Source organism: Lynx rufus, unplaced genomic scaffold, assembly GCF_022079265.1.
Source record: "Lynx rufus isolate CCGP_SWC_20201006 ecotype Redwood Valley unplaced genomic scaffold, mLynRuf1.p SCAF_9, whole genome shotgun sequence".
In the NCBI taxonomy this organism is placed as follows: Eukaryota; Metazoa; Chordata; class Mammalia; order Carnivora; family Felidae; genus Lynx; species Lynx rufus.
This window is the reverse complement of record NW_025814897.1, coordinates 96811657-96834125: the sequence shown is the minus strand read 5'-3', so window position 1 is coordinate 96834125 and position 22469 is coordinate 96811657. Positions and strand designations below refer to the sequence as shown.

The 22469-nt window shown below is 42.8% G+C and overlaps 1 protein-coding gene across 1 annotated transcript in view; it reads right to left on the bottom strand.

Annotated features, from left to right (window-relative positions):
- The window catches only part of EXT2 (exostosin glycosyltransferase 2), a 147355-nt gene that overhangs the window by 29240 nt on the left and 95646 nt on the right, over positions 1–22469 (bottom strand). Inside the window, exons 9-10 of the mRNA XM_047070230.1 lie at positions 17093–17282; positions 7851–8017 (exon numbers count right to left, since the gene is read on the bottom strand). Of these exons, the coding sequence (XP_046926186.1) occupies positions 7851–8017; positions 17093–17282 (357 nt within the window). The remainder of the gene's footprint in view (positions 1–7850; positions 8018–17092; positions 17283–22469) is intronic.

Below are 22469 nucleotides of genomic sequence, written 5' to 3'. Positions count from 1 at the left end.
ACCTGTGAGTTTAATGTCCTTTGCCAAATTTTGGAAGTTTTCAGTCATTATTTCTTCAAATATTTCCTCTGCCCCACATTCTTTCTTTTCTCTTCTCCTTCTGGGACTCTGATGACCCAAATGTATCTTTTGTGATTGTCCCATAAGTCCCTAAGGCTCTCTGTTCATTTCTTTTTTTCAGTCTATGTTCCCTCTGTTGTTCAGATTGGGTAATTCCTACTGATTTATCCTCAAGTTCACTAATTTTTTCCTGTTATCTTCATTCATCTACTGAGCCCGTCGGTGAATTTTAAATTTTGGTTTCTGTAATTATCAGTTTTGAAATTCCCATATGGTTGTTCTTTATATCTGTTTCTTTGCTGCAACTTTCTATTTTTCCATTTGTTTCAAGAGTGCTCATAAGTGCTTATTAAATCATCTTTTATGATAGTGGTTTTAAAATCCTTGTCAAATAATTCCAATATTTGTATCATCTTGGTGTTGGCATCTGTTGACTGTCTTTTCTCACAAAAGTTGCAATTTTCCCAATTCTGGTATGATGAGTAATTTTGAATTGTACCCTGAACATTTTGAATATTACTATGAGACCCTGTTCCTTTTAAGTTTCCATATTTTATCAGGGAGTTTACGTTCAGAATGTATGCCCTGACCCACCTTTGTGGGCTGTGGATCGAGTAACAATTCAGTCTTCAAAGACTTGATAGTGCTCTTCTGGTCTGCCCAACTTGGGTGTTACCCAGGCGCTAATACCTGAAACCTGGTTGGTATTCTACACCACTGTTCATTTTTCGAAGCTTTTGCTGTGTTGATTCTAATTAGTTCTGTGCATGGGCTGCTTTGAAGGGAGAGGTGGGAGTGCCCCCAGGACTTTACACACAGATTTAGAGAATCCCTTTTCCAGCTTCCTCCTTTCCTTAATCTTCCCTCCACTCTCTGGCTGGGAAGGGATGAGGTGCTACTTCTTTGCTCTCTGAACTACCAGCAAAAGTCAGCCAGTGGCCCTTTGCGGAGGTCTAAGGCCCAGCACTGGGGGAGGGGGAAGGCTCTCTTCCCAGCATGTAGGTTCTAATGACCCCAACCACTTCCTTCCTTTCCTTTGTTCCTCATGTCCTAGAGTTATCATCTCTTTATACTTCCAGGGTTCCCTTTTGCTCTCTCAAGCTCTCTAATACCCTGTATCAGAAATTTTCATATATTAAATCCATTCTATTGAAACAACTAGTATGGATTTGTTTTCCTGACTGATATGGATTCTTGCTTGTGAATATTAGAATAACAAAGAAAACGTTCAGGTGTTTTTATCTTCCCCACAGGGAGATTTCAACAAATTGGTTTGAATGGTACACAGCCAAAAATAAGAACAGCTATATATATAATGATCATTATAATTCTATATACTGTAACTGGTTCTCTCTAAGCCCAGTTATATAATGAAATCTTTACAGGTGACATGGTATGGTGAAAATACCACTAAAATGAGTTTAAGCCCTATTAGTGCCAATTACTAACTGGGTGACACCGGTAAGTCACTTAAGGGCTTCATATATAGCTTACAGATGGGCCTTACCCATAACGTGAGGAAGCTAGATTATCTCTAATTTTCTTTATTCTTCACTTTCTAATTTTCTTTCCAATACCTTATATTCTTAAGAAATCACCAGTAAAACCATCTGGGCCTACAGTTTTCTTTGCAGGAAGATTTTGATAACAACTTCAGTTTTTTAATAGAGAATTATATATATACATATATTCTATTTAATTTTACATACGCTGTGATTTCCAAAGAATTCTTACTTTCATAAAAATTTTAATAGTATTCTCTTAGTGTTCTTTTAATGTCTGTAGGATCTATAATGTCAATCCTTCTTTAATTCCTTTTCACTCCTGACAATGATAATTTGTGTTCTCTTTTTTTTGAGTGTTCTGGCTAGGGGCTTACCAATTTTGTTCATTCTTTCAAAAGGTTAATTTGTGTTCTCTTTTTTTTGAGTGTTCTGGCTAGGGGCTTACCAATTTTGTTCATTCTTTCAAAAGGTCAATTTCTGTATCTGTAAATTTTCTCTGTTGGTTTGTTTTCTACTTCATCATTAGCACTTCTTTTACTCTTTCCTTCCACTTGCTTTGGGTTTAATTTACTCTTCCTTTTCAAAGTCATTAAAGGTGGAACAAACTTTAGGTATTGCTTTTAGACGTTTCTTCCTTCCGAATACAAGCATTTAATGCTATAAATTTCCCCTAAGAACCACTTTAGTTGCATCCCACAAATTTTTGTCAGCTTTGAAATGGAATTTACTTACAATAAAATCACCAAATTTAAGTGTGTTTTGACAAGCATATATAGTCATAAAACCACCATCACAAAGTTTAGAACGTTTCCATTGTCTGAAAAGTTCCTTTCTGTTCCTTTCTCGTCAGTCTCATCCACTACCCCTGGCAACATAGTTTTTTCTACTCTAGAACTTCATGTACATGGGCAACACGTATAGGAAGTACTCTTTGGTATCTGGCTTCGTTCACTTAGCATAAGGATTCTGACACTTTTCCAGGTTGCTCCATATATCAGTAGTCCATTTCTTTTTCTTGCTGAGTAGCATTCCATTGCATATATTCCACAGTTTGCTCTTCCATTTGCCAGCTGATATCTACAGTTCGGGATCTTATGAATAAGGCTGTAAACATTGAGTACATGTCTTTGTGTAAAGACATATGTTTTTATTTCTTTTGGAAGCTGCATCATATGAAAAGTATACGTTTAACTTCATGAGAATCTGCAAAACTGTTTTCCAAATTAGTTGTACCAGTTCGCATATTTACCAGTAACATGTGAGAGTTCTAGTTGCTTCATGGCCTCATCAACACATGGCATTGTCATTGTTTTACATTTTTTTTAGTCATTCTACTGAGTATGTAGTGGTAACTCACTGTGCTTGTATTTTAGAATTGCCCTAATGACTATGATGTGGAGGACTTTTTCGTATGTTAGTTTATACCTACATATCTTATCTTCCTTTGTGAAGTAACTGCTCCAATCTTTTGCCCATTTTCTTTTTTACTGACTTCTTTGTCTTCTTCTTCCTGAGTTGTGAGGGCTCTTTATATATTTTAGATACAAGTTCTTTACCACATGTATGTTCTGAAAATATTTTTCCCAATATAGGACTTTCCTTTTTAATTTCTTAGAAGTGTCTTTTCAAGTGTTGTAATTTTGAGGAAGTGCAACCTATCCATTTTGGTTTCTTTTGTAAGTCATGCTACTTGTCTCCTATTTAACAATAATTGCTTAGCTTCAATGCGCTATGATTTTCTCTTCTGCTTTCTTTAAGAAGTTTTGTAATTTTAGTTCTTACATTGAGGACTAGTTAAATTTTTACATACACTGTGAGGTGAGGGTCATGATTTATTTTTCTTTGAGATAAGGATATCACATTGTTCTAACACCACTGAGTGAAAAGACTCTCCCATCTCTATTGAATGGACTTGGGTCCTTTGTCAAAAATTAATGACATACATGTGTGCTCTACTTCTGGACTCTTTATTGTGTTTCGTTGATGTGTATGTCTAAGTTGACAACAATACCACAGTGTCTTGATTACTGTAGCTTTATAATAATCCTTAAAATGAGGTAGTCCTGAAACTTTGTTCTACTTCCCAAAATTGCTTTGGCTTTTTCAGGTCTACTCTGCTTCCATTTGAATTTTAGAACAAGTCTGTCAATTTCAATTAAAAAAAAAGAAAAAAGAAAAAGCCGTCTGGGATTCTGACTGGGATTGCTTTGAATCTACAGAACAATTTGGGGAGAAATTACACTTTTGAATGTATACATAGGATACAGCTTTCCATTTATGCAGTTGTACTTCAATTTCTCTCAGCAACATTTTGTAGTTTTTACTGAACATATCTGGCACACATTACCTTCAATTTTTCCAGCATTTTTTTACACATTTGCGTGAATATAATTTTTACGGCTTTTTGGAAATAAGATTTGACATACGATAAACTAAATCTATTTGAAGTGTATAACTTGATACGCATAATTTGGTATGTGTACATCTATATACACAGTAAAATCATCATCCCAGTTAAGATAATGAACATATCCATAACCCCTAAAAGCTTTTTTGCCTGTTATTCTCCCTCTTGCCCTTCACAGCTTGACCCTCCCCACTCCTAAGTGTGGCAACCACTGATCTTTCAATCACTGAAAATTAGTTTGTATTTTCTAAAATTTTACGTAAAGGTAATCATAATATATGTTCTTTTTCATCTTGCTTCATTCACTCATCATAATTATTATTAAATACATCCATGATATGTCTCCATAGCTCATTCATATTTATTACTGAGTAGTATTCTATTGTATGGATATACCACGATTATTCATTCAGATTGGACATTCTGTGTTTTTCCTGTCGTTTCCAGCTTTTGCAAATAAAAACTGCTATGAATATTGGTGTACAAGTATTTGTGTATATGTGTGCTCCTATTTCTCTAGGGTAAATCTCTATATGAAGAATGGTGGGTCACATGGTAGGTATATGCTTAGCATCTGAAATTCCAAATGGTTTTTCAAAATGGCTGGATCCAGACTGTGGATCACGGTGGATGGGCACGCACGCCGGAGTAACTTATTCCATAGCTTTCATGTGCATGCTGGTGATAAAGGTTTGTTTATTCATCAACTATTACTGAGTAACCACTGAATGGAATAAACCGGGTCAGGCATAGAGATAAAGCAATGAACAAGACAGCCATGATTCCTGCCCTTGTGGGGCTTACATTCTAGAAGAAAAGCAGACATTAAACAATATACTTCACAATTAATTATTTGCTTACAAAGAGGTAGAGTGCTCTGAACCTAACCTCCCTGAAAGCTTCTCTGAGATAGCAACAATAGAGCTGAGTGCTGATGGATGAGTAGCAATTAATAAGATAGATATAATCCAAATGCACTGTGCTCAGCACAAGAAAGTAGCTCTGGGTTCCAACGTAACTCCCCTTGGACATAAATTTTTGTTAACAGATTTATTAATTCACTTTATCAGTCAGGCTTACTCCCAATTCCTGCATGAAATAGTCCCAGGCTTTGGCCAAAAACAAACAAACAAACAAGCAAACAAGCAAAAAACAGGATCAGGAGCCCCATCACCTTCTGTCTTTTGACTCAACACAAAAGTGGGTACCCTCTCTAGAACAGTAATGTCCCAAGAAGAATGGAAACAACAACCTTTCCCATGAACCACAGCGGAGTCATGAGTGGGATAATGGGAATAACCACAGTAGCCGCCATTACAGCAGCCAACATCGTGTCTTGTAAAGTGCAGAGGATACTGCCTACCACATAGAAGGAGCAGTCACTGAGCATTCTCTTTCCATGTGCTAGGCACTACGGAATTTTCTATGTACACAATAACCTAATGAAGTGGATATTGTTACTGCCATTTTATGCAAGAATAAAATAACATCCAGAGAGATTAAAAAACTTGTCCATGGTCATTAACTAGTCAGTGAAAGGGCAGGAATTCAGGTCCAGAGCTACCCTAACTTTGTCCATTATATTAACTACTATGCAAGAAATAACTTTTACAAAGTTACCCTAAAGCACCAATGGTAGGGATGCCTGAGAAACCTGTTTGTTTTCCTTAGCATCAGGATAACTCTGTGAGAGACAACTGATATGCTCATGGCTCTTCGTACTACTTTTGCAAACCAGTAGCCTCTGACAGGGTAAAATCTTAGAGGACAGCACAGTGTAGACAAACTTGGACTGAAATTCCAACTCTTCCACTCATTAGCTGTGTGACTGTAGATAAGTTATCTAACCTTCTTAGTCTTAGTAAAGAATGAGAAAAGCAGTAACTGTCTTGCAGGTTTGAGAAAAGATCGTAAGTAATATAAGAACACCCAGAACATTCGCTGGAATACAGAGAGTAGTTATGAAAGTTCTCCTTCCACGGCATCTAGAGAAGATTCAGATTAATGTAGAGGAGGTGTTTTCCTGCCTGCCACTCCTCCAATAGGCAGGTACTTCCTTCAAGGTGATGTGGAATCAAACACAGGTCATCAGAGGAAAGAGCGGAAGAGGCTTGAAACAAACTCAAGGTTGAAAGAAATCCCAGGGTTCAATATACGTAACATCTTAAGATTTCAACTCAAGGTCAAAAGGAATACATTTAGTCCACCTTTCTTTCTTTTTTTAGAGAGAGAGCATGAGCAGAGACAGGGAAAGGGAGGGAGGGAGGGAGGGAGAGAGAGAGAGAGAGAGAGAGAGAGAGAGAGAGAGACTCTTAAGCAGGCTCCACTCCACGACAGTGAGATCATGACCTGAGCCAAAATCAAGAGCAGGACGCTCAACCAAATGAGTCAGCCAGGTGCCTCAAGTCTACCTTTCTTTCACTAGACTTCATTTAGCCCAACTGAAAATACTGAGAAGGGAGCACTCTATCCATCTTGGCTATATCATTCCAAATGTTCCCTTTTATCCACCTCCCTTTCACCACAAAAAAAAAAAAACCCATTCAGACAAGCCACTATATGCAACGAAGAGAGAAAACACTGGCCAAAAAAAAAAGGTCTTTTTGCCATGAGTTGGCTAGAGAAACAGGTAGGTAATTCTTTTTTTTTTAAAATGGGAATGATAGTGTGCTACAAATCATCTAATATCCTAGATGTGATAATGTAAAAGACATCTCTGTGAATGAGAATAAGCCCAAAAAGATGACATACATATTTGATTAGCCACTCTCACGCCTTTCACCGGCCAGTAACTATACTGACTGTATCACACACCAGCCTAATTCACAACAATTTCTGTGACACTCAAACTTAAAAAAACAAACAAACAAAGAACTTGAGCTTTTAATTTTTGGTGGTGGTGACAGGGGGATTCCTATTTCTTCCCCTGAAAATCCACTTCTAGCTTAAGGGTTAGAAAATGAACTTCTATAATAAATATACAATATAGAATATATATTCATTTAATAAAATCTGAGTGCCACATATGGCCTCATGTAATAACATTTTGTGATTTCTTAGAACCTTAACTTCAGCAAACCCCGAGTCAACTACAAAGACGGCTGCCTCTCTCATGGGCAGGACAAGTGTAGGGGACAGACCGCACCACTTTCCCTGTGTCGGCCGTGGCTAATTGACGTATTCTCTCTGTTTTGCTTAGGTCCGATGCCGCCGTCACATCCCCGCACCGCAGGCCTCCTCCTGCCGCCGTCATGCCATGCATCTCACGCACATCCTCCCTGACAGAGCTCATCAATTCCTATTGCTTTTCACCAGGCCTCGGCTCTGGCACTTTCCCCTGGGGAGACCTTTACTGGTCTCCATACTTAACCCTTGAACCCAGCCTAATCCATCAGCCGCACTGAATGAACGGTGATAGAGCATGTTTCTCCCTAAAGACAGGCAGCCAACCTCTCCACTTAAACCTCAGAAAGAAAGCCATCAACAGGGTCTGCTTTCTGTTTGTCAGCGTCTCCAGCGTCTCTGCTCATTGGCGTTTTTATTGTTGCCGCGCCCAGCTGCTTGAGTCAGGGGAAGTGCCATTCGAGGAGACATCAATTAAGTGCTCGTTAAATGCTATAGACGCTCTTTTGAAAATATCCCCTGGGACTCTCCCTGGGAGTTCCCAAAAGTAGTGGAGGCCACAGCTGTCACTCTAGGATAGGGTTTCCCCAAAGTCTGGGAGAACAGCTTCATAACCCATACTCTTATGCACTATCGACTAGGGAGTAGAAACTGTGGCTTTAGACGATGAAATCTAATCCTCTTCATTAGGAAAGACAAGCAACGCTAGGCAAGAAACAGTCAATATGTAAACAGACTGTCTGAAACCTCCTTACCTCATAACCAAACTGCAGCTCATCAGAGGTCAGCATGATGATATCATCGTCGATAGCCAGCACAGCCTCTGTCTCGATTTCGTCGTAAGGGAAGAATCGGTTACTTAATTTGTTTTCAGCAGTCCTCACAACTTTTAATGGAACCCGGATTTTGGGCCAGAGAGAGTCTGGGGGGGGGGGAAAAAACGAGGCATGCATTACTCTTCTAACCTCTGTGAGGAGATAAAGCAGCGCATGCACCATGCCACAGATGTGATGGAGCTTACTTCCACGGCTCCCACTCAACCCACACGTATAACTGTGCACGGGGGAGCTCTTACAGATGCCTGGTTATAAAATTCGGTAAGTACTTCTGTCCTCTCTAGGTCCTCACAACACTACTCAACCTCAAGGCTGTCTTAGCCAGAGTGCACAGATGGCTTCTGCTCACAACTGAGACACAGAGAAGCAGAGAGACCCAAGATCACAACAAGAGGAGGGGTCAAGTCCACACTGTCTCATTCTCAGGCCCAGGGTTTGCTACCAGAATTCCACCGGCTCCCCTGAATACCTGCGGCCAGGCACACCCCAGCTCCAAGCATGCCTCCGCTCTGCCAGCAAAGACAAAGCACACGCTCGAGGTGTCTGCCCCGATGTGCCAGCCTCCACAATGCAATCGCAAACAGAGATCAATGCCGCTAAAATCCAGCCCTCAAAATGGGTCTCACTGAACGACGTGGGTTTCTTAACTTAGCACTTTATCCCCTCAACCACCCCTTCGCTCTGATTCACTAGGTTTGGTTTCTCATCATGACCAATTTACAGAATAAATATCAAATTTCTAGGTCCAATTATGCGGGATTTTCTAGTATACTGAAGAAACACCAACCCATGACCTGCCTTACATTTTTTGCCATTCTACTCTGAAATGATCGAAGCAATTCAACCACAGGTTCCTTATTTTAAAATGGTGCATTTAGCATAGCACCCCTGTCCACAGACCTCGGGGTTCTTTACAGAGGTAGTGTGTTCTTCACACAGCATTTGTCAAATGACAAGAGGAAAGCTGGGTATCATACTGGTTCCCAAAACTCCATTGTGTAATTGTGGAAAGATGCAGTCTGCGTGGGTCTTGAAGTTCCAAATGCCTGTGGCTGCTCCCAGGTCCCCATACTAAAGAGAAGTGTGGTGAGGGAGAGTCAGAAGGGAAAAGGCTATTTTTACTGCCTTCGGATGAAATATCTCACTAAGGTACATTTTATAGTGTATCCATGTAACACATTGTTGGGACACTACCAGAGTCCTGGAAGAAGCCGGCACAATGGAGGCCCTGTAATTAAGGAAGGCATTCAGCCTTAAATAAGCACAGAGCCTGAAAAAGCAGTCAACTCCAAGAAGTATGTTTGGGAAAAGACTGAACTGAACACCAAAGAAATGATCCCATGGGTCACTGCCTTTTAATCAATAACAGTAGTTAATTATAGTTTCCTTCTTGGCACAGAAGCACATAATAAATAACTTTGGAATAAATGGACGGACACAGGACTTGAGAGACTGAAGACCTGAGTCCTGTATTACCTATGGGGTCTCAGGCAACTCCTTCTCGTTCTCCTCTAAGAATAAGCAGGGGTGGGGGGAGGGCACCTTTACTAAGCAACTAGTATATGCCACACGCTTTGTAGATGCAATGTCATCCAATCCTCCTGACAACCCCGTGGGGCAGAAATTACTTACAAAGTAGTAGCAGTAGTTACAAGGCTCACAGAGATTAAGTAATTTGGCAGGAGTTACAGAGCTAATAAATGAGAAGGCCTGTGACTGAATCTAAGTCTGTTTAGCATCAAAAACCAAACAGAACATGTACGATCTATTGCAGCTTGAACACCTCATGCTTGTCTAGATCTGGGACAAAACAATGAAGTTCAATGTTTTCTCCAGCAGTCATCCTTATTCTCGTTTGCTCCCCACTCCCTCTTCCAGGTAAATAAAACCCCTGGCATAAATCTACTGTCTAAATCCTTATAAAACATGAATCATAACGTCTAAAATATAAGAGGTTATAGCCCCACCTACTAGACCACTGAGTCTCAAACTTTCTGGTGTGAGGATTCCTATAGGCTCTTAAAAATTGTTGAGAACCCTGGGGTGGGTGTGGGGGGGAGGGGGATATGGGTGATGGGCATAGAGGAGGGCACATCGTTGGGATGAGCAGTGGGTGTTGTATGTAAGCGATGAATCATGGGAATCTGCTCCTGAAGCCCAGAGCACAGTGTATACAATGTATGTTAGTTCACTTGACAATAATTTATATTATAAATAAATATATATATCGTTGAGAACCCCAAAGAAGCTTTCCTTATATGCGATACACACACACACACACACACACACACAATTTATTTGTATGAGAAATGAAAACTGAGGAAATTTTAAAACACAAGAATACACAAGCACACATTCTACTAGCCACTAGATTGATGTTATCCCATGTTACGTAGCCTCTGAAAAACTCCTCTGTCACCTTGTGAAAGAATAAAGAGTGGGAAATGGAGGTGACTTAGTATTATTATGAACATAATTTCAACCTCCCATTCCCCCTGCAAGATTCTCATGGATGTCCAGGTCCCTGGACCACACTTTGAGAGCTTTTGTGTTCAGATTTGGGTGTCAAAATACGGAGAAAGTTCCAACAACCTGGAAAACAGTCTGAGAGGAGTGACAGGGGCAGTGCAGGCACATGAATCCAGGATTTCTATGGAATGTTTAAAGAAACCAACTGTGCCAGCTGTCAGCGTACTGCCCCTCAGCTCCAATGCCACCCTTCATTGCCCTGTTTCTCATACTGGAACTAGATCCCGTATACATTTCCCTTTTGCCAACTAGCTCAATTCTAGGCTTTGTCTGTGGAGGGTGCTGGAGGGACCCTTGGGAGGGAAGGGGGCTTTTCTTCTAGGTTTCAGTGTGCCTCTTTAACTTCTTGCTCCTTCGGTCCTTGGCCAGAAGACAGACAGGCAGCCGTACTTCTCCCCACCAAGTGTAAGTGGCACCTCTAAGGGGCCCCTTCACAACAGGTTCTGCAGAGACCCCCAAGAGCAATGCAGCTGAGGGTCCCTCGCCATGGGTGGTTCCACGGGAGCTCACTGAAGCCCTCAACAGTTTCCTAGTAAGTTCAAGAACACGCTCTGGGTAGCTTCCTATTGAATTCCGTGGGTACTGAAGGGGAGCGGTAGGTTTCCCGGTCACCAGACTGAGCCTGCAACCCCCGCACACTTCACTATGCAGTGGGCTACGTATTGTCACACACTCTCCAACAAGGTCTGAATCTCACATCTAGCTGGGGAAGGGGCTCCTGTTATCTTTACAGTTTTTACTTCTTAGTCACCAATCACCCGTTACTGGTTAATGATTCTTTATACTAAACTTTTCCTGTTCAGGTTACTGGTGGTTTCGGTCTTCTATGTTGGCCTTGACTAATACATTAGGCTATCAGGAGGGTTATCAGATGAAAGGGGAATTGTTCTCCATGGCCTCTAAAGTTAGAACCATGACCGGTAGCTGGGTGAAAGTTGCAGGGAAACGGATTTAGATTCAAAATAGGTAGGAATCTTCTGATGGTAGAAACTGTTTTAGATACAGTGAAATGCCTTCAGCAGTTCAATGCACGCTTCTACTTGAAATGTACTAATTTAGGTCAGATTTCTACTCGACATCATATGAGAAACCAAACAAGATGTCTCTAAGGTCCGGGATCACATAAGACAGTAATATATCATAGAAAGAACAGTCTCTGGGGGTGCCTGGGTGACTCAGTCAGTTAAGCATCTAACTCTTGATTTCGGCTCCGGTCATGATGCCAGCCAGGGTCATGGGAACAAACCCTGCATTCACTTGGAGCCTGCCTGGGATTCTCTCTTTCTCTCTGTGGCTCCCCCACTCACACTCACTTTCTCTGAAAGAAAGAAAGAAAGAAAGAAAGAAAGAAAGAAAGAAAGAAAGAAAGAAAGAAAGAAAGAAAAAACGAACAGTCTTTGGGAAGAGCTTCAAATCCCAGGTGTACTCCTTACTAGTCATGTGATCCTAAACAAATCAATCGCATTTAACCTGTGTCTTCAACTACGAAGACAGAATAAGAACACTATCTTCCCATCACTGACTGTGAGAATGAACATGAAAGCACTTAGCAGCACAGCGCCTGGCACATGGCAGATATCCAGTAAATGTTAGCTGTGCCTTCCTTTGAACATATGTGTCTATTTACAGAACCAAAGGACTTCTTTTGAACCTTAGGGGTGGCAAAGTGGTATATGTTAGATCTGATACATTACTCTGAAAATCCAGTGGCATCACCCAGCTTGTACCTTCCATATCCACTTTTATGTATGTATGTATTTACTGAGAGAGAGAGAGAGAGAGAGAGAGAGAGAGAGAGAAAGACAGAGACAGAGACAGCATGAGCCAGGTAGGAGAGAGAGTGAGAATTCCAAGCAGGCTCCACATGGTCAGCACAGAGCCCCATGTGAGGCTCGAACTCACAAATGGTGAGATCATGACCTGATACGAAATCAAGAGTCGGACACTTAACCAACTGAGCCACCCAGGTGCCCCCATATCCACTTTTAAATAAATAGGATCCCTGCCATTATTAATCCTCTAGAGCTGAGATAATGGAACACAGAAATGAAGCAAAAGAACACAAAGTAACAAACAGCTCCTCTTTCTGCAGTGTGTATAGACAACAGGCTAGCTGCTTGGGTTGAGTATGAACTTTCCTCTACCCTGCATGGGATCTGGACTTCCACTTGGTGAATGTGCACAGCATGTTCGAAGCACAGACGGCTCTCCACCTGTATCACCTACATAGCCAAAGAATTACTTGAGACAATATCCATAGGGAACTAACTTGCCCCTGCCCTTGTAAAGTCTTTGATGGGGAAGTTTTAGGGAACGATGCAGGGCCAAGGAGGATGATATGGGCCAAGGAGGTGAAGATGGACACGGGACTACCCTTCCCTGTTCCGAGTCACACCTCGGTAGCCAAAAGTCAGCCAGGGCAAGAGCAGTCTCCACCTCAACAGTCAGCTGTCTACGCACCATCATTACCACAGACAGGCCTCCCAACAGAACTCCCAGTTTCTCGCTTTCACATTTTCAAGTAAAATAGGCCTCCAAGAAAAGGAACTACCATTCGCCCAGGCTTCAGCATCCCTTCTGTGGAGGGCAGCACCAAAAATAAACATTATAAATTACCCCCTGCCCTTAAAGTAGATAATTCTGACATGGGATTTTGATTGTTTAAAAAATTAGGACAGAAGCTCAAGGTAGGAGAGAAAAATATGGGTGAGAAAGAAGAACTTTTTCTCCCCTTTCCATTAGTATTTTCAAAAGAACAGACTTACTCTTCTGTCTCTCTTTTGAGTCCCTGACAAGGACCTAGTTCGTCTACATAATCCCAAATCAGAGAACAGACAAAGCGTGATGATTTGCCTACTACTAAATGGTAATCCAAATAGATACAGTGGGGCTTTGTGCAAAGGGCATGAGCTTCGCATCCACAGAGACACGTGTTTATTTCTGGCTCTGCCATTTGCAGTTTTGTGATTCGGGCAAATCACACGTCTCATCGGGAGTTTCATTTTTGTAAAATGGGAATAAGCTTCCTTGCAGGTTTGTCCTAAGGACTAGAGATAATATGTGTAAAGCACCTGGCACAGTGCCTGTTCCTGGGATTTAAAAGGTACATAATACGTGGTTATAAAAACATCGTATCGTTTTCATCTTTGTAACCGGGTTCTTGTAAAGTCTCACAACCTTCACTTCTCCCCTGACAATCTGAAGAGGTGTAGACACACGGCTGTGGGGAGGCCCCTTAGGATGCAGAAGGACACAGTAAAGCATAGCCAGAGACCTTCAGGCTCCAATTCCATTGCTGAGCCCAAACGGGGTCTCTTTCTCTGTACTCCTTCTAAATTCTAAATGAATTCAAAATAATGTACCTTATGTCTCATCCTGTGAATCTGCAGCTGGCAAAATAAAAATGTCACCTTCCATTCACACAAAGTAGTCTGAAAAACAAGGGTTTTCCAAGCACATTGCTGAATTTATGAAAAACAAACAGCTGAGCCAGGTGACCTGATAACTTCACAGTTAGGAGCTTTAGTCTAGCTCTAAGGAGAAAAAGAACTCCTTGTGTTGAGGGTTTTTTTTAAAATGTGTACTGATTAATGGTTTTCTCCATGTTGGATGCCAAGAAAGATGTGAGCAAAGAGAATTTTCCCTCCATCTTGGCAAAGGTACCATAAAATGCTCAGGTTGACTGAAGATGACCCCAAGCCCATCCTGGCCAACACTGTCACAAACACAACCACAGACCCATAAAATAAATGGTCAGATTATCTCCATACAAACCTTGAGCTCACTTCTGGAGTGCTCAAGCTGCTGGTGTCCAGCTGGTCCCCATGACGTTAATTCCCCACAGTCCCAGAATTCAGCACAAATGCAAGGTGGCTGGCTGTGACTTCTACTTCTCTGTTGCCTCCTCTGGGTTGACCATCCCAACACACTCAGCCCAGCCCGCCTGCTAACAACTATCAAAGTCACAATCTGAAGCCAGGGAGCTCCTGAGGTCAATTCAAATTTAACACTGAAATCAGCTAAAACAGAAGGCTGAGTTAAACCTGTCTGAGATGTACAATGTAAGAGCTTCCTTCACACGGAGGCCAGGGGCCAAGCCAAACAACCTCTATATCCATCAAGTTTGGAAACTGAAGAGCTGGGGAGGAGGAAGGCAGTGGCTTGCCTTTTTTTTCTGACAGAGCTCGAAACCGATGTGACGAAAGCTCACTGGAAATTTCTATTGCCTAGTCTAAGTATTTACTTAAACTTCAAACCCAGCAATTTAGGCTTAAATGCAACCAAAAAGCAAAAAGTATTTGGTTGTGTTGGAGAGTGAAAAAAAAAAAAGTGGTGGGGGGAGCCGGGGTGGGGGGGTGGATTTCTGCCTACATTAACCCTCCCAGCAGCAGACATGTTCACCGCAATATTTATTTTAGTAAATGTAGAGAAAGTGAAAAACATCATTTTCGCCTCTAACATTTCAAAGCCTTGGACTTGCTTTATAAAAGATATATATGTTACTAATGCCATACATGCAGACTCAGATGGCTTTGCTGGCATGAGGACCAGAGCTGACAGCCTCATTTACCAACTGAACAAACACCCCACAGAAGATTAAACATGGTTCACGCTCTCCCCAAACAACCACATCGCCAGAGCCTGAGTGGAGACCTAAAAACCACTGCGAGGGAAAAAAAAAGCTGGTTCAGTCTCTAAACGTGTCAAATTTGGGGCCTCATCGGTTGAGGGCTCGCTCTCTTCCCTGGAGCCAAAACATTACAAAAATAAACTAAGCTCCTGGTCATAAAATTAACCACATTTTAGCAAGGTCTCCCCAAAATTAAGACTGAACACCCAGCTCCAAAACCTCTAGGTTTGTGTTACTGCTTTCCGTCAAACCAGGGCGAGGCGAGGGCTTCGACTAGGAGGGCAGAGAACGGTTCCTCCCTTCTCACGGTCTGCGAGGGACTCGCACTCACAAGAAACCATTCCCCTGGAGCGCAAAGTGCCTGACCAAGGTGTCTAAGGAAGGAGAAGCCTCCTTTGCATTTAGCTCCAGATTCTGCACCTGTGCCTATCCGGGCGGGCGGGGGCTCCCTCTGAAAGCCGGCGGCCTGCGTGCGCGGGAGCAGGCGCGGGAGGGTGAACGTGGCAGGATGCAGTGAGCTACCGCAGATCCGAGCAGGGACCCACAGCCTTCCTTCTCAAAACAGGACTCGTCCCTTTCAAGTGCCAGACCAAGGAGCAGCACAACAGTGCCTGCCGGCCCCCCCCCCCCCACCAGGTGAGGCACCAGGCTGGGCCCTCTCCACGCCCCTCCCTGCACAGCTCCCGTTTCCCTCTGCCTTTCCCTTCCTCCTGCCCAGTTCTTCCTCCTCCCCTCTCCTCCCTTTTCCTTCTACCCCTTTCATGAGAGTCAAATAAATGAAACAAACAAAAATCCAGGAAACTGGTTGCTGGGAGGAAAACGGACTTGGCATAAAAAGATGTACTTAATAAGAAAAAGCACTGTTCTTTGGAGCGTAAAATGGGACCGTCATTTAAAGTAGACATTTTGTTTACTTAAACCACGGCTCCCTAAATCTAGAAAGTGTAGGATTCTCTCAGAGAACAAAAATCCCACTAAGGAACATTTCTTAAATGTCTCAGGAGGTACTAAAGAATTTTCTTGGGGGTAATTTCTGATTTGCCTCACAGACAGTAAATGTTCTTCTTCCAGCCTAAACTATAGATCTACCGGGGGCAGTTTCCAGGGTTGACTATCCTGACTTCAGTATTCCCAATTAAAAGAGAATAGCCATAAAAAGTGCAGATACTACTGTCAGGCAATAAACTAGACCTTATCAGTGATAGTGGTGCACATTACAAACTTCAAACTCATTCCTTGCTCTAATCCATCAGAAACTTCCTGGCTTTAATAGGCTATAAAGGGCAGGAGCTTTGAAGTGCCTGGGATTAGGATCAGTAATAGACAGACTGAATGAGAAACTAAATGCAGGTGGAACATACTCTATGCCTCCTGAATGAAAAAGAAATCCAATTAATCAAACAGTCCTCAACCCTAGCTGCCAGCGCCAGCCAGCAGCTCACACGGTGGCCAAGGCAAGGGACAAAGCGATTAGCGATGAACCGCCTGGGGACCGTAGTGCACACTCACTTTAAGGAACTGATTCGAAGCCTGGAGACAGCATGCTCTGCTGACTTGCCCAGTTGGAAGTGAGGCCATCTTTTTTTTTTTTTTTTTAAGGAAAGCACAGTATCAGAGCCGAGATAAGGAAGGAGAAAACTAATGCCTTTTAAACTGAGCTTTCATGTAAACAAATCAGCTGAGATGGCCGAGGGAAGCTGAGGTCTGTTTTCCCAAGGCTGCTGGCCTTTGATCCCACTGATTCCTAAGCTCTCAGACCCTCGTGGCTGCAGCTCACACCCTGGGCGCACAGTGAGCTGGGCCACCCCAGAACAAGAATGAGATGGCTGACTAAACTGGGGTCACGCTGCCTCAGAAATGGCATTACTGTTGACAAAGCAGGAAACTTCATGCAAGCCTAAGGATGCAAATAATGTGGCCGTCCCAAACTGACCCGGCTGGGAGGCGCGCCGACACCCAAAGCAGGCCGTTCCTGAACACAGCACCTTCCCACCCTTTTTACCTTCCGGGGGATTTTTATTCTGATTATTCCAGACAACGAGCAGCTTGGACAGACTGGGCACCTTGGACACTTCAGTGATGACCCGGAAGAGGCTCTCCACTCGGTCGTAGGTGAGGACGATGGCGGTAAAACCTTGGGACTGTGGTGGAATCAGTGGGAGGAAGAGTGGGTTGCTCACACTGCCCCGCTTCTGCAAGAGAACAGATGAATAGGAGTCAGCGAAGGGTCTAGTAACCATGGGGCTGATCTCTTTGCCACTGCTGTCAGCAGGCTAGAACGTGGGAGATTGGGTGGCTGTCACCGTGACCAGCCCAAGAGCTTTTGTACGGACTCTCTTTAATTAACTTTAGCTCTGATGCCACTAAAACAGGAGCAGAGAATGTCTGTAGCCCAGAAGAGATTGCTAGTTAAACCCAGCAGATGAAATACATGCATTATCTCCATTCTCTCCTCAAGTCCACTAAAGTGACCGTAGATCGGAAATAGAAATGGACGACGACAGTAAAATGAGAGAGGCCACAACAGCTGATGAGCAGCAGGGACGGGTTTCTGAAAGACTGGAAGGGTGAAGTGGTAACGGGGCAGGAGAATGAGAGCGGAAGCGAAGTGCCTACACACGGGGGGCCCACGAAGGCCAACCAGTCCAAACTGCTCAGCCCCCAAAGGCTCAGAACGGAGTTCAGCAGGAACCTTGCGGGGTAAGAGGAGGGGCAGGGCTGAAAACAGGAAGACTGGTTAAAAATATGTGTAAGGAGCAAAAAAAGACCCAGATCCACAAAACTTCCCTTCACCCAGCCACTCAGCCAGAAGACTCCTCTTCTTGCCCTCCCCTGCAGGGGGAGGGAGGTATATTCTCTGGGGAACTGAAGCTCTGGGTATGGAAATGTGGACACCTTTGGGAGGAAAATGCAGGTGCCAGTCTACGTCCTGAGTGATGAGCCCCAGAGCCTTCTTGCTCTCCAGCTCCCCAGACGCTGGCGGCCATGGAGCCCACTTGCCCCTCTACCACCTCACAGCCCTCCGGAAGTAGGCTTGCCCTCACATACAGAGCTTCCTTCCGGTCAGGTTTTCAGTGATTCCCTGGTAATTATGAGCAGATCCTAGAATCACAGCCGTTTCAACAATATCTTCCGCATAATGACAGAAACCAAATGAACGCATAGAAAAGCAGGAACTCAGGGGAAACAGAGACAATAGAAAAGCAGAAGGATATTAAAACAACATCAATAAATTATATCCTCAGGAAGAGAATTTTTCATCCATGAAATAAGAATAAATTGCTATTTTTATTTAAAAAGATCTATCAAAGAACAGCAAAGAATACTTGAACATTAAAAATATAGCTTAATTTTTTTTAAAAGCAGGATTGAAAGAAAAAGGCAACATATTCGAATCTAGTGAACAAAAAGGGCAGAGATAAAAAACAGGACAAAAAAAGATGAGAAAATCCAGGAGGTCCAACATCCATCTAACAGGTTCCTGAAAAAGAAAACACAGAATACAGAAGAAACAAAATTACCAAAGAAATAAGTTCTCAGAACAGTAGAAGAGACATGAGTTTTCAAATTCAAAGGGCCCAAGAAGTAATTAGCACACTGAATTTGAACAAAAAAAACCCAAAAAAACAAAAAGCAAAACAAAATAAAATATATCAAAGCACATCACTTCTGACACTGGGAATAAAGAGTGTGAATACATAAAATGCATAAATCCTGGCAAGGAGTTCTAGGTGTGAGTTCACTGTATAATTCTTTCAATTTCTCTGTAGGTTTGAAATTTTCTCAAAATAAGGTTTAAAAAATACTGACGGAAATTCAAATTCTTTGCTACCGTTAAAACATTAAGTAACTTTTGATACAGTAATATAAGCAAAAATATTTTTGTACTGATAATAAGATTGTTAAAACAACTTTATATTTTTAAACGGCTTTTGTGAGATATAATTCATATAATATACAATCCACTCATTTAAAGCATAAAATGGTTTTTGGTACATTAATTTTTTTAAACCATGGTCAAACATAACATGAAATCAGCATTTTAACCATTTTTAAGGGTACAGTTCAGTGGCATTAATTACATTCACATTCATACTATGTGAAAAGCCCAGGACCAGACTTCATCTCTGCCAGAAGGTGGCTGAACATGAAATGTCCTATCTGTTATTCTGGCCGCTTACACTTCCCTAGCGTCTCTCCTACTCTGGCATTCCCAAGGTTCCCCTTCAGCCTCATCCTTATCACTGATGGACACCCATCACCACGTAGAGGACAACAGCTGTTTGCCAGATGTAACAGTGTGGGACAGGAAATGTACACAAACACATGGAATACACATGGGATGGGAACTCACAGAGACTGAATGGGATTCCAGGAGTCCTAATGTAATCAGGATATTAAAGCCAGAACGTCCACAACAGGCCATAATTAGATTTCACAGCCACGAGACACAATAGGAAAGGCTATCTGCTCAATGCGGACTTTCTGTGTCTATGACCTCATGCTCTGACATTAAGCTGCAGTCTTAGGAAGGTGCCTGGACTTTAGCACTGGTACCCTAGCATCTCATCACATTTGTAGGAACCCCTTTTACTTTTCGACCCCAAATCTTATTCTTTTATCCTCCTGACTTTTATGGAAACTGGTCAGTAAGTAGCTTATGCTTAAGTCACAACTAATCCTGAAGGTGCATGGCCTCTCTGCCATCACCATCCCAACCCACTCATTTACTCCTACCAACACAATACTCTCTTATGCTTGAAAAGCACCACTTAAATGGAAAAGGCAGAAAAACAGATTTTTTGAAGAAGGGTGTAAAATAATGTAATGTGTGATGAAAGATTTACCGAGTATTTACTAAGCGTTAGGCACTGGGCTTTACACGTATTATCTCACTTGAGTTTCACTCACAACAACCCCCTGGTAGACACAGTTATTCTTATTTTGCAGATGATGAAACTATAAGATTAAAAATAGTGAATGATGTCTAATCATTTGCTTTACCAGAAAGAAAGAAAGAAAGAAAGAAAGAAAGAAAGAAAGAAAGAAAGAAAGAAAGAAAGAAAGAAAAGAGAGAGGAAGGAAGGAAGGAAGGAAGGAAGGAAGGAAGGAAGGAAGGGAGGGGAGGGGAGGGGAGGGGAGGGGAGGGGAGGGGATGATGCTAGATGCTCAAGGTTACACAATGTGTAAGCTGTCTAGCTCCAGAACACTGGATGGTGGAGGTTCACGGCCCTTCCCCATGCCCTCCTCCTCCGAGTCCAAGGCAGGCATCACCATTTTATAGACTCTAGAAAATGGAACTGTGGGGAGCACCAGAGTTTATTACTTCTAACTCTTCTCTGAGACAAAAATGCTGGAAGTTCTTTATCCTTGATAATCACATGTGGGCAAGAGCCCACCCCAAACTCTACTATTTCCAAAGGTACGTGGAATAAATACGTAACACTGACACAGAGGAAACACATAAATTAAAAAAGGTAAATACATCTCTAACACAGAAGGAAAAACTATTAAAACCCCAACAAAATGAGGTCTGTTCTTGGGAGAAGTGGGGAATGCTAGCACACTCGAACGCCTGTATGACATTAAAAGGAGAGGAAAGTTCCCTGAGAGATGCGAAGCTTGGTTTCGGAAAACGAATCCCTTGGAATTTAAACTGAGGCACCCCCTGAAGGGCATCACAGCTCTGATTTCAAGGCACTGCCAGGAGAAGGAACCAGAGTCTCTGGCAAGACGACAGATCGGGTCTCATCCCCTTGGCCAGCTCCATTTGGGAAGTGGAGGGCGGTGGAAGGGGAGGAGGAGAGGCGGGGAAGGGGGTGGGTAGGACCCGACGGTAACTTGTCTTGGTGTTCTACTTTTCCACACTACTCACTTGCACACCAGGTAAGGCTTGAGAAGGCGGAAGCAGAAGAGGCAGCCTAGGGGTGCCTGGGTGGCTCAGTCAGTTAAGCGGCCGACTTCAGCTCAGGTCATGATCTCACAGTCCGTGAGTTCGAGCCCCGCGTCGGGCTCTGTGCTGACCGCTCAGAGCCTGGAGCCTGCTTCAGATTCTGTGACTCCTTCTCTCTCTGCCCCTCCGCCTCTCACGCTCTGTCTCTCTCTCAAGAATAAATAAACATTAAAAAAAAAAAAAAAAAGAAAAGAAGAGGCAGCCTAAAGGGGAGACCGCACGCCAAGGAGCAGAATAGGGACTGAAATCTTACCAACACTTCCCCATGAAATACAGATCTCGAGATGAGCACAGACCTAACCCAGAAGCGGCCGAGCATGTATTTACTGGGATACGGGCTCGGTGCTTTACTGTAGGATATACCGCCAGGGTTATATGAGGCAGGTGACTTCAAAACCCGAGTCGACATGTTTGGGGTCAGTTTGGGAACTGTGTGTCCTTAATAGGAATCTAGATTCTTTCACTTAGCAGCAGTGTGACTGGGGCAAAGTACTTAACCTCTCTTGCACCTCAGTTTCCATAATTGTGATAATAATACTACTTCTCCAGCTATGAGAAATAATAAGAGTAATAATTTCTAACAATGTTAATTATTTATATTTCTTAATTAGCATTTCTTAACAACCAAGAGGCTGTTAATAAAAGTAAATATTTAATATATGTAAAGTACCTCACACATGCAAGCATTCGATGAATGGTAACCAATGGTTGACCCTGTGGGAGTAGTAATTTCTCTGGGCTTTACTTTACACATGTCTTGAAAGTGGGATGGCAATTGTCAAGTCTCTTCCAGCAAGAAGTCTAGATGAAATCCTTCTTCCTCTCTACCGTGACCTTATCATGCTCTAGGGTCCTAGTTTATCCAGATTCTCTACCTCTACTCCTTCTCCAAATATACTGTTTTTATTTTCACAGTTTCCTCTTTTCCTTCCTACTCTTTATATTTTACCTTGAAAGCTCCATGAAAGCAAGAACCATAGCTGTTTTAACACCTAGCGCCTAGCATAGTGCCTAGTGCTACCCGATGAAAACCTGTTTAAAAATGAGTAAGTTGGGGTACCTGGGCCGCTCAGTCAGTTAAGCAGCCAACTCTTGATTTCAGCTCAGGTCATGATCTTATGGTTCATTAGATCAAGCCCTGCCTCAGGCTCTACACAGAAGGTGCAGAGCCTGCTTGGGATTCTTTCTCTCCCTCTCTCTCTGCCCCTCGCCTGCTCGTGTACATTCTCTCTTTCTGTCTCTCTCTCTCTCTCTCTCTCTCTCTCTCTGTCTCTCTCAAAAATAAACATTAGGGGCGCCTGGGTGGCGCAGTCAGTTAAGCGTCCGACTTCAGCCAGGTCACGATCTCGCGGTCCGTGAGTTCGAGCCCCGCGTCGGGCTCTGGGCTGATGGCTCAGAGCCTGGAGCCTGTTTCCGATTCTGTGTC